General features: G+C 34.2%; 1 protein-coding gene across 4 annotated transcripts in view; it reads right to left on the bottom strand.

Moving 5' to 3' along the window:
* SPATA6 (spermatogenesis associated 6) overlaps nucleotides 1–13,216 on the bottom strand; it is a gene marked incomplete at both ends in the record, with an annotated part of 131,963 nt that overhangs the window by 33,523 nt on the left and 85,224 nt on the right. For 3 of the 4 annotated variants that reach the window (XM_080690395.1, XM_080690397.1, XM_080690396.1), the window contains 2 exons: nucleotides 5,381–5,480; nucleotides 12,237–12,421. In XM_080690395.1, coding sequence (XP_080546521.1) covers nucleotides 5,381–5,480; nucleotides 12,237–12,421 — 285 coding nt within the window. The remainder of the gene's footprint in view (nucleotides 1–5,380; nucleotides 5,481–12,236; nucleotides 12,422–13,216) is intronic. The other variant, XM_080690398.1, reaches the window with a different exon arrangement.

Here is a 13,216-nt window from a genome sequence, read left to right on the forward strand (position 1 = left end):
TCTAGAGTTCCAAGTTCTCACTCCAGGTTTGGATGTTTATTCCCATGTGAATAGTCTATTATACTGAATAATTAGGGGAAAGGAGAAAATGGAGGAATAGCAATAGTACAAAACAGAGAAAAATTATAATGGGGAAAGAAAACACAATTATCACGACATCAATAACAAAAAAAAAAACACTTAAAAAATAAGAAAAGAAAAAGATAAAGAAAAAAAGTAAAATTTCAGATAGGAAAAGATAGCAGACTAACCCATACATGCATACATCAATGTTAAAGAAAAACAAAATTGAAAAGAGATAAAATCCCAAACGGAACAATAATAAAAAACAAGCAGATGAAAATCAATAAATGAAACAAAACAAAAATAGAATATACATATAAAAATAATAAAAATAAAAATAATAAAGGAAAAAAGAAAAAGCACAGCCAAGCTATAACCACAACAATGATATAGAAACAAAAGTAAAAACAAAAAAAGAACAACAGAACAAAACTAAAAACAATACAAATAAATAGAAAATCTACAAACAAACCCCTCAAAACAAGAAAAACAAAACCAAACCAAACAGAAAAGGTCTTAGACTTAAATGGGAACTCAGACTTGTTAGTTGGTGAAGTTTCAGGAAGGTGTCTTCTGCTCTAGAGGGTTGTGGGCTGCTCTTGGCTCTGTGTTTAGAGGTGATAGAGTCTGTATAGTCTGTGATTTCTTTACCCTTTAGCAAGCTGGATCCAGGAGAATCAAGTTTAGATTTGAATCTTTTCTCAACTCCTTTCTTGTTCAGTTTTATATTTGAGGGGTCTACCATGTGTCAGGGCAGCGGTTTATTGGGGGGAGGGAGAGGGTAAAGTTCCTCTCTTTGTCTGGAGACAAGGAGATCCTGGCAGCATGACCTGAGAGCAATCCAGGGCTTCTGTTTTTGGTGAGTTTTACCCTACCCCATGCTGTCTCCAGGAGCTGGGGAGGTCTCTAGTGAGAGGGTCTGATGGCATTCCAGGTCTGCTCAGATCCTGCCTGTACTAGTTTGGTACTTGATTTGGATCCTGTAGAGGGAATGAGCCTCACAAAGCTTGGGTAATTAAAAATTAATAACTGAGATGGCATTAAATCAAAAAGCTTCTGTTCAACAAAGGAAAACATCAAGAATCTAAATAGCGAGCCTACAATGGCTGGCAGATCTTTGTCAGCTACTCCTGTGATAGAAGACTAGTATTTAGAATATATAAAGAGCTTAAAAACACTCAAAACTAAATAAAACCAGATAGTCCAATAAACCTGGGTAGTTAATTAAGATTCTTTTCAAAAGAAGAAATAAAAAGAATTAATAAATATATGAAAAATGCTTAACATCATTAGCAGTAAGAGAAATGAAAATTAAAATTATACTAATGCTGTGCATGGCAGCACACACCTATAATCCCAGTACTTGGGAAGCTGTGACTGGAGGATGACAGGTTCAAAGCAGACTTCAGCAATTTAGTATTTTCTGTTTCCAAATAAGAATAACATAGGACTGGGGAAGTAACTCAAGAGTAGAATGCCCCTAGGTTCAATCCTCAGCACTACAAATAAAATAAAAAAGAAAGGGGGGGGGCTATTACATCTAACCCCAGTTAAAACATCATAAAATAAAATAAAAAAAAAGGAAAAAAAACTATTACATCTAACCCCAGTTAAAACGGCAATCATCAAGAACAAACACCAGTAAATGTTGGTGCAATGTGAGGAACAGAAGAAGCTCTTTCAACACTCTGCTCGCAGGACTGCTGAAGAGCAGCTAGGGAGATGAGTATGGCCGTTTCTCAGAATATCTGGAATGGAACTATATATGGCCAGCAAAATGTCTCCTAGGCATCTTTCCAAATAAAAGTAAAGTCAGAATATTATAGCAATACATGTGTATCCATGTTTATAGTTGAACAACTCACAATAGCCAAATTAAGAAATCAGCCCATGTGTCCATCAATAGATGAATGGAACACAAAATTCTGGCGTGGATGGAATTTTATTAAGCCATAAAGTAAAACAAAATTATGCCATTTGAAGGAAAATGGGTAAAACTTGAGAATATTATGAAGCAAGATTAGCCAGTTTCAAAATGTAAATTAAGTGTACATTTTCTCTCATGTGGAAGTTGGATAGAAATTGGGAAACAAGGGTAACAGTAGGCAAGCAGACTCGAATGGAGTGATGGAGGGACTCAAGGGCAGGAGGGAGGAAGAGAGATGCAAAGGAGGCAGCGGCTGAAATAATGCCACGCACCGAGGCCAAACTATCAATGCCAATATCAAAGACATTTATGGGGAGGGGGGGGCTGGAGGGAAATGCTCCATGAGCTGTGTGTCTGTATATCCCTATCAATCTGCACCTCAATATGATGAACAACTGTAATGCACCAACAATAAAATTAATAAACAACTAAGCCAGGCGTGGTGGCTCACACTTGTAATCCCAGCATTCGGGAGGCGGAGACAGGAGGACTGCAGGTTCTAGGTCAGCCTCAGCTACTTAGTGAGGCCCTCTGCAACTTAGTGAGACCCTGTTTCAAAATAAAGAATAAAAAAATAGGGCAGGGGGTGTAGCTCAGAGGTAGAATGCCCCTGGGTTCCATTCCCAGGTTCAAAAACAAACAAACAAACAAACAAACAAACAAAACAAACACAAACAAACAAGCAAGCAAACAAACTACACTGAGATTGCATCTAGCTTCAATTAGAATGGCAACATCAAGAATACAGATGATAATAAACACTGAAAAGGATGTGAGAAAATAGGAATCCTTATTTATTGCTGGTGAAATTGCAAATTAATACAGCTGCTATGGAGATCAGTGTGTACATTCCTCAGAAGACTGGAAATGGGACCACCTGGTGACCCAGCTATACCACTCCTAGACATCTTTCCAGAAGAAACAAAGTCAGAACATTGGAGTGATACATGCATATCCATGTTCATAGCAACACAATTCACAGTAGGCAAATCATGGAACCAGCCTGGGTGTCCGACAACAGATAAATAAATTATAAAACTGGTATATGTACACAATGGAGTTTTTCTCAGCCATGAAGAACAAAAGAATGTTATCTGCAGAAAATGGGTGGAATTAGAGAATATTATGCTGAGATTAGCCAGTATCAGAAAGTGAAGGGCTGGATGTCCTCTCACATGTAGAAGCTAAAGGGAAATTTGGAAATACAAGAGACTTTAGATAAACAAGGAGAGATTCCGGCATAAGAATGTTGGGGGGTTATAGGAAAGAGGTACAGGAGTTGAGGGGATGTGGAAAGGTCACTTGATGAAGAAAACAGTTCAAATAATGCCATGCACATATACAGAATTTTCAGTATCAGTCTCAATAACAGGTACAGGGAGGGGGATGTGTGGAGTGGGATTCAGAGGGAAACAAGCCATGTGTGGTGTTTCTATCACTCCGAACCTCATTATGCTGGATAATTATAATGCATCAAAACTGCGTATTTTTAAAAAGAAAACTAAATAAAAAAGAAAATCAACAAATTTTATTCATTATAATTAAGTGCTACTTTTCATCAAATGATATCATTAAGAGAGAAAAAGGGCAAGGCTCAGAATGGGAAAACAAAATTCCAAAACTAGGCATTTATATGAAATCTTAACTGAAAATTAAAGGCACATAATCTAGTAGAAGAATGAACTGATGCCTTGTTACAGGAATTCATAAGAGAACATTAAAATCTCTAATAAACATATTCATTTGTCCTTAGAAATGATCAAATTAAAACTTACCTAAATTTCACTTTATCTAAATTCCAAAATAAACACACACACATAAGCATGCACAAGCACACACACAATCAAGTAGTAGTGAGAATATGGAACAACTCGAACATTTCCACACTGGTAGTGGAAGTAAAAACGTAGGAATGTACACATACCCTTGACTGAGTAATTCCACTGCTAAGTATATACCCAAATAAGGTGTATATAGTGTCACCCAAGGATATGTGTGAAGTGCTCAGAGCAACTCCATAATAGCCCAAAACAGAAGAAATCCAAACAGGCATTGGCAGAGGAATCAATAAATAAGTGGTAGCATTTTCATACAACAAAGAACTACTTCTACTACAAAAAACAAGATTTTTAATTGCAAAAATGTCTGAATTGTGAAAAACAAAGTGAAGCAAGTTAGGAAAAAAAGAGAAGTAGGTATTATTTCAAACATACAATGCAGAATTTGCCACTGGAGATTAGATAATAGTTTGTTATAAGTTAGATAACATTTATGCTAAAACGGCAGAGGCTGGTTGGAAATAAGAAGGGCTTCTGCACAGCTTATGTGCTGCTTCTTCATCGGGTAGACAGCTGACAAGAGTTTGTTGATTTTATTATAAGTATATTAAGATACTACTAAGCTGCATGTGGTGGCGCACGCTTGTAATCCCAGCATTCGGGAGGCTGAGACAGGTGGATCACGGTTCACGGACAGCCTCAGCTACTTAGTGAGGTCCTTTGCAACACAGTGAGACCCTGCTTCAAAATAAAGAATAAAAAATAGGGCTGAGGGTATAGCTTGGAGACAGAATGTTCCTGGGGTCCATCCTCAGTACCGCAAAAAAAAAAAAAAAGATACTACTAAAGATTTATACATTTTCTCTGTGTGTATTAAATACTTGGGGAAAATATTTGTTTTAAAATAGCTTCCATATAAAAATTTCAGACTATAAAAACTGATCCCAAGGTCATATAATTCAATTTTGTTCTATCCCCAGGACTAAGCTTAATGCCCAACATGACACTGATGATAAATTATTAGTTTTTAAGCAAGTGAATAAAAAAATCAAAAAAATAAAAAATATAGTCATCATTTTCCAGCTATCATTAGCTAAATAAATACCTTATCTTAGAAAATATTCTTATATTGATATTCTCCAGTATTAAACCTGATAAACATGGCCTGCTCTTTCACTCTTTTGAATATCTAATTTACATACAAATCAGCTGGGTAGCTTCTTCAAAATATATATTTCTTATTCCTTCTGTTCTACCATTTAGAATTAAATATATTTGAAACAAATGTAGTTACTTTACACTGAGCCACAAAACAAGAGATCCCATATTTTGAAGACTGTGAAATAACTATCACAAAGTTACTACTTACTGTTTCATCATAAAATAATTATAACTAACACTGTTTATAGTTCAGACATCTATGTTAACCCATTTGCATGGCTAAGTCAATCTGCAAGTCAGAGATGTTGCTCTAACAAACCCATTAACTCCCTCGATTGGAATATACTTTTTTCCATTCCCAGTGACTAACTACTGTAAGCTTTAAGCATCTTTGGCAGTTTTGTCACCCTATTACAAAAAAGCCTTTAAGAGAAAATTTTAAGAAACTAACATATAAATGTCTTGGATGAGCCTGATGTGATTTCAAGACATTTTTTACCCGGTCATGGATCTCATCGCAGTTTGAAGGTGAACACCAATCAGAATGGAATCTGTAGGCAGAAAATAAAAGTAACTTGTAGACTCGGGGAGAGAAATACACACTTCCAAATTCCCAAATACCAGAAACAAAAAGTCAATTTTTTTCCATTCCTATGTGATTAAAATATATAAGGTTAAAATTACGTATTATTTCCTTTGATCCAAGATGAAGAGCAATAATAAAATCAGCTATTAAGTATTCACAATATATTTAACTTAAATAGCTTTAATAATTTTGACATGCATTTAGAAGAAAATATAAAAATATCTTATCACTGTAATGATTTCTATAATTCCCACTAGAGCTTTATCTCTAAGGAGATTTTTATGTATAAAAATCCATGTATATATAATATACAATTACATGTATAACACCTTTAAAATTAGTTTCTTATTCTCTAGTAACAATCATAATCTCATATTATGTGGAAGAAATGCCTTTCTTCATAAAAAGTCTAGTTTCATGAAATTAAAGAAAATGTTTATAATAGATGAAAATATTAGAGACCAATCATGTTCTTATTTTTTCAGAATATGAGAACTATAACAATAAAATGGTCCCTCCTCAACATAAGTGACATCACCTCTCTAGTATTAGATAACTATATATAAAAATAATTAAATATAAGCTAGAAAATTTTGATTTTTTTTTTTTTTTAGGTACTGGGGATGAAACCCAGGGACACTGTACCTCCAAATGGCACCTCCAGCCCTATTTTTTTAGTCTTTTTATTTTGGGGGGTACTGGGGGTAGAACCCAGGGGCTTTTCTACAACTCTGGGCTACACTCCCAGGCCTATTTTATACTTTATTTGGAAACAGGGTCTCACTAAATTGCTGAGAGCCTCACTAAGTAGCTGTGGCTGCCTTCGAACCTGTGCAATCCTCCTGTCTCAGCCTCCCAAGCTCTGGGATTAAAAGCCTGTGTCACCATGACCAGCCTAGTCTTTTCATTTTTGAAACAGGGTCTCACTAAGTTGCAAAGGGCCTCACTAAGTAGCTGAGGCTGTCCACGAACTTAACCTAATTATGAAGCATACATATGAAGTGTTACAGAGAATTTCTGTATAAATAAATAGGTAAACTGCTAATACATGCTTAAATCATTGACTTTTTCTGTTTATTCTTACAAAGTTACAATGTTATGTTGTTATACAAAGTATAAAGTATTAAGCAGGATAATTGGTTTATATAAACTAAGGAATACAATAAAGGATAATCAGCTATATCTAAAACTTAGTCTCCTGCAAATGTAAAATCAATTTCTACAGCACTTATGCAAAATTCGTAGGAAATTTGTTTGCAATATAAGCAGCACATCTTGGAAATCAAAGGTCCAACCACGTGGCTTTATGTGAATTTCTTCAGTGAAACTGTTAGAGAGCCACTAGTCTGTGCTGTGGTATAAGGAATGCTTGCATATCAAGCCTTTCTCTCCATTTGCAAAAATCTAAACTTTAAATATGATTTAAAAGAATAGCATGTATGGAATTAGATACACTAATATTTTAAGTCTAATTGTAGTATCATATGTAAAGTTCAATACAAATTTTGAGTCATAATATTAATATTTGTTTTGAGAAGGAAAGTACTTCTGAAATACTTAAAATCAAAACTGCAATCATTTTAAGTATGCCAACTTTAGTGGAGAAATTTTTTGAAGGTGATAAAAGTAAAGCACTTTTACTCTAATAAAAACATTTATTTACTTGAAACCTCTGATTAAACTTTTTATAAATCTGTTTATTCATAGACATGACTAGGATTTATCATCTTACAGCAATCTTAAAGAAGTCATTTACTGCAGTGAATGCTTACACGTATCGGCTCCTATAGCTGTATGCTCTGTCATACAGCTTCCAGGAAAAGCTTTCAATTTTTCCTGGGACATACAATCTACATTTACATCAGTTTAAGTTTTTTATTGATTTCAGTGGATTTTATAATTATATTGTAAACAGTAAGTATATTGGTCAGTGGCCCACAAAAAATAGATCAGAGAATGTCTATATTTAAAGATGTATTACTAAGTGCTGAAAAGAAGAAACTATTTGTTTCTAATAATGTCTTACATACATTTTCTTTTATAGACAAACTCTAGATCATTTTTAGAAAATGCATTCAAAACAGAGTGACAATAAAAGTTTATATAACAAGTCTGTACCACAGTGTGCGTTAATACAATATTAACTTATCCAGGTAGGTTAAAAACTAAATTTCCACTACATTCTTTTATTATAAAAGTCCCTAATATCCCCAAAATATATAGTAAATAGGTAATGTTTAATATTAAGTTACTCATTTTGTTCTAGCAAAGAACTTAACCACATCTCATATCCAGCATGGAAATAAGGGATAAATGACACTCTAAGTTACCTATACACTGAAATAAAAACAAAGGCACAGCTGACTTTAGCTGTTCCCAATGAAGAATTTTAAAATATAGATTGTGAAGAATTTATCAACCAGGAAAGGTCAAATATTAAAAGCTGGAAAAAATTTGTATACATGGATAAAATAATGTAGAACTAAAATTGGTACTGTACTATAGTGGTATATTTACAATTGGAGAATTCTAAAAATATGTTAAAAGGTAGAAAAATAAAACTATGAATAAAAATATATTCATGTAGATATACAAAAGATTCTTGGAAAGCTGGACATGGTGGTGCACACTTGCAGCCCCAGCATTTGGGAGGCTGAGACGGGAGGAGTGTGGTTTGAAGACAGCTTCAGCTACTACTTAGTGAGGCCTTTTGAAACTCAATGAGACCGTTTCAAAATAAAGAATAAAAAACGGGGCTGGGGTGTAGCTTGGAGGTAGAATGCCCCTGGGTTCCATCCCCAGCATCCTCAAACCAAAAACAAACAAACAAGATCCTTGAAAACTTAAAGATATGATAAAGGATCTAATCAATGAAACCACAATGACACATAATTACAAAAATGGGCTTCAAGAAAGCTGCATTAAAACCAGATGTGGTAGCATGCGCTTGTAATCCCAGCATTAGGAAGGCTGAGACAGGAGGACTGCGATTCGCAGCCAGCCTCAGCTATTTAGTGAGATACTTTGCAGTCAGTGAGACCCTGTTTCAAAATAAAGAATAAAAAATAGGGCTGGGGGTGTAGTTGGGAGGTAGAATTCCCCTGGGTTCCACCCTAGTATCAACCACACAAAGAAAAAACCTCTTTAAGAATTTCTCTTAAACTTATTAATGGATTTGTGTGCATGTGTACATGTGCACATGTGGGTGTGTGCCTATGATTTAATAACTCCTTAGGCATGATTCTAATGGACTAAAAGCAATATTAATAAAAATACTATATGTATTAAGAAAGCCAACATTTCTCCTATATCCATTTTCAATGCTTACAAATAATGAGAAAACAAACCTAACTGTTCACAAAAGAGTGTTTTAAATCATCAGCCAAACTAACAGACTCTTGTTTGAGTCATCAGTTTTGAGCTAAAGTGTTTGATATACTTTCTACAGTTAAGTCTTTATTAATTATGCCTGATACCCCTAAAACACTGTGGAAATTTACTGGCTACATTATCTTTTCTTATACTATCTGTGAAAACAAACTGATCTCTAAATTGTTGAAGGTACATCTTAGGTTTTAAAATTTCTGTAATTAAAATATAACCATAGCTGTTTTTAAATTATGGCAACAAAATCGTTTTTATGTTACTGCTTATAACAGAGGTAAGAATTTCCTATTTATATTTTAAATCAATATATAAAAATAAATAATTTCTTTTACATTCAAATTATAACATGTATCTGACTTTAGTTGCCAGAGCAATTTCAGAGAGAATTTTAATCTTTACCTTACTGAAATTCTCTTGGGGAAAAAGAAATTAAAGAAATACAAAGAGAAAAGGAAGAGGTCAAAGTGTTCCTATTTATAGATGGTATAATCCCATACTTGGAATACCCTGAAGGTTCCACCAGGAGACTTCTAGAGTTTATAAACTTAATAAAGTAGCAGAATATATAATTAACATATAAACTAAAAATCAACAGCTTTCTATTTACCAATAATGATGCTGCTGAGAAAGAATTCAAGAAAAACAAACTCACAATAGTTTCAAATAAAATACCTAAAAATAAACCTAACCAAGGGGGTGAAAATCCTCTACAATGAATTTTTAGAACACTAAAGAATTAAACTAAAGACAACACTAGATGATGGAAAGATTTCCAATGTTCAAAGACAGAATTAATATAGCTAAAATGGCCATTTAGCAAAAGGGAGCTACAGAGTTAATGAAATTCCTACCAAAATGCCAATCATACTCTTTAAACAATTTGAAAAAAAATCCCAAAATTCATATGTAAGAGTAAATACCTATAATATCCAAAGTAATTCTGGGCAAAAAGAGCAATGCTAGAAGCATCAGGATAACAGATTTCAAATTATATTACAGAGTTACAGTAAGAAAAACAGCATGGTAAGGTTGTTTAAAAAAAAGAAAGAAAGAAAAAGACAAGCAGGGCATGCTGGCACACGCTTATAGTAATCCCAGCATTTCGGAGGCTGAGACAGGAGGATCGTGGTTCGCAGAGAGCCTCAGCTACCCAGTAAGGCCTTTTGCAACTCAGTGAGACCCTGTTTTAAAATAAAGAATAAAAAACAGGGCTGGAGGGTGTAGCTCAGAGGTAGAATGTTCCTGGGTTCCATCCCCAGTACCTCAAAAAAAAAAAAAAAAAGCAATAGGACGGAAGGACAGAATATAGGATACAGAGACAAACCCACACCTTGTATAGCCATAGCATTCTTGACAAGATGTCAAGAACAGACTGTAGAAAACATAGACTCTACTGGGTGTGGTGGTGCATGCTTGTATTTCCAGTACTTAGGAGGTTGAGACAGGAGGATCCCATGTTCGTGGAAAGCCTCAGTAACTTAGTAAGGCCATCAGCAACTTAGTGAGATCCTATTTCAAAATAAAGGAATAAATAGGGCAGGGTGTAGCTTGAAGGTAGAAGGCTGGATTCATTCAATCGCCAATATCCCCCCCCCCAAAAAAAAAAGGAAAGGAAGAAAGAAAACTGAAAGAAATAAAAGATGGCTTTTTTAACAAATGGTGCTGGAGAAACTAGATATGCATATATATATAAAAAAAAAAACTAGATACCTATCCCATCTTGTACAAAAGATGTCAGTGTAAGCAACTGTTAAAAGAAAAAAGCGGGGAAAGCTGTTTTTAAACAAAGAGCCAGGCAAAGACTTCTTGAATAGGACACACTTACATCTCAGGAAATAAGAACAAAACGAGTAAATGAGTTGGCATCTTTAAAAAGCTTCTGTACAAGAAAGGCAGCAACAGAGTGAGAAGAAAACCTACGGAATGACAGAAAGTCTTTGCTAGCTACTCTTCTGACACAGAACTTATTTCTGACATATAAGAAGAACTTAAAAATATCAACTTTAAGAAAATCAGTAAACAAGGAAATGGACTGAACAGATATTTTTTAAAAAAGTTTAAGAGGCCAGGAACTTATGAAAAAATCCCGAACATCTTTATCCATGAGGGAAAGAAATACAAAGCAAAATTTTACTGAGATTCCATCTGAGTTCGCTTAGGATGAAAACCATCAAATGCTGGCAAGGATGTAGGTAAAAAGAACTGTTTAAACACTGATGGTGGAATTGTAAAATAGTACAGACACTATGGAAATCAGTATGGAGGTTTCAAAAAAGCAAAATTTAGAACCACCAAATGATCTAATTATATCACTCCCTGGTACTTATACAAAAGAAGTATAGTCAGCATACTTATGAAATACATGCATACACACATTTATCACAGCACAATACAAAATAACGAAGTTATGCAATCAGCCTACATGTACATGAGCAAATGAATGGATAAAGAAAAAGTAGTATATATTCATATCTAGGTTTTATTCAACATAAATAAATACCAAATATACTAAATAATAAAAATGGATGGAACTAAAGACTAAAGTTTTGAACAAAATAAGTAAGATCTAGAAAGAAAACTATAATTTTTCACATATATGGAAGCTAGAGGGAACAAAAACAGAGGAAAAAGGGGGACATAATAAAGCAGAAGGGACACTTTCCCTCTACCATTAGGGTTGAAGAAGAGGACTAGGGTAAGAAGGAGGGGAGGAAAAAAGAGGTACTGGAGAGTAAAATTATTATTTTTCTATGTGTATAAAAACATGTCACAATGAAATCTATCATTCCATGATTAATATGCACCAGTAAGAAGAGAGAGAGAGAGAGAGAGAGAGAGAGAGAGAGAGAGAGAGAGAGAGAGAGAGAGAGAGAGACCTAAAGAAAAGAAAGAAGGAGAAAGAAAGAAAGAAGATTCTCTTAGGGTGTCAGGGCAGAGGAGGTTATTTGAGAAAGGTAGATACCATCTACCAACAGTACTTAAGTCAGCATTAGGACAAATTGGAAAATATAACATAGGCTATTTTTATACTTAAAGCATACCTATAATATTAAATCTCTTTGAATCTACTAAAATTGAGACATACTCCAATTTTCAATTTAAAAAAATACAGTAATAAATTAGGTTTAAAGAGACACATCTGGTTAATAAACTCACTTCTAGTGAATCAGGCTAGGGAGAAATCTGTATAATATGTAATACAGTCTAAGCAAAAACAATTTAAGTCTCAAAATAAAATCATACTTTTACAAATAATCACTTCACATGCATAATTACTGCTTTCCATTTCTAAAGTTGATTATTAAAAATATTATAAATAGATACTGTACATTACCTTTCCCTAAGAGAAGCTCTATTTAACACAGGACTTGGAGAATGCTTCGGCACTGTTGAGGGTGCAGAATGGACTAGTAAGGTCCTTGCTGAATGCTGGGGCTTGCTACATGATCTTGAGCTCAAATAGTCTTCACATCTTTCTAAGGAGTCATCAAAATCTCTACCATGGGGTGTCCTGATAACCTGTTTAGAGAAAATTGTGTGTATATGTCTACACATATATACACATACATACCTATAAAACATTATAGTAACATAATACTTATAGTAACATTACACATACAACAAATATACACATACTTTTATAAAATAATAAAAATGTTTCAGAGCCATAACTATATAAATTTTATAATATAGTAGTTATTTTTCACTGTAAGTTTACTTTTGAAACACATATGAGTTGTTCATCCCACATGAATAAAGTTGACCATGCTTTGTTGATTCAAAAGGCTTTTGAATAGGGTGAGTATATATGAAATAAAGAATATATGCATAAACCAAGTGATAGTTTAGCTATGAGCTCAAAGAGAACTTAATTCAAATTCTGGTGCTAAAAGTCATTCATTGTTCATTTGGGGAATGAATAAGTCAGGATAGACATATGAGTTAAGTTCCTGCCCTGTGAAACTTACATTCTAGTAAAATTTTTATCTAGTAAGGAGAGACAGAATACACATACACCCACACACACACAACATAAAGTATGTCAAAGGACATCAAGAACTATGAGATGTAAAGCTAGGAAGGAGATAAGAAAAGAGAAAAGGAATAAGAAATGGGATGGTAATGCCATGAAAGGAATGAGGTTTAATTTTAAATGAGAGAGTCAGTGGGGGCCTCAAAGAAAAGAGAACATCTTAGTAAAGACCTGGAGATCTTAGCAAAGACAAGACTAAATCATGGAAACATCTGTGCAAAGAGCCATCTGGAAAAAGGCAAAAGTAAATGCAAAGATCCTGTGATCTGGGGCAGAGGGTA

Source organism: Muscardinus avellanarius (assembly GCF_963383645.1).
Source record: "Muscardinus avellanarius genome assembly, chromosome: 3".
NCBI lineage: Eukaryota > Metazoa > Chordata > Mammalia > Rodentia > Gliridae > Muscardinus > Muscardinus avellanarius.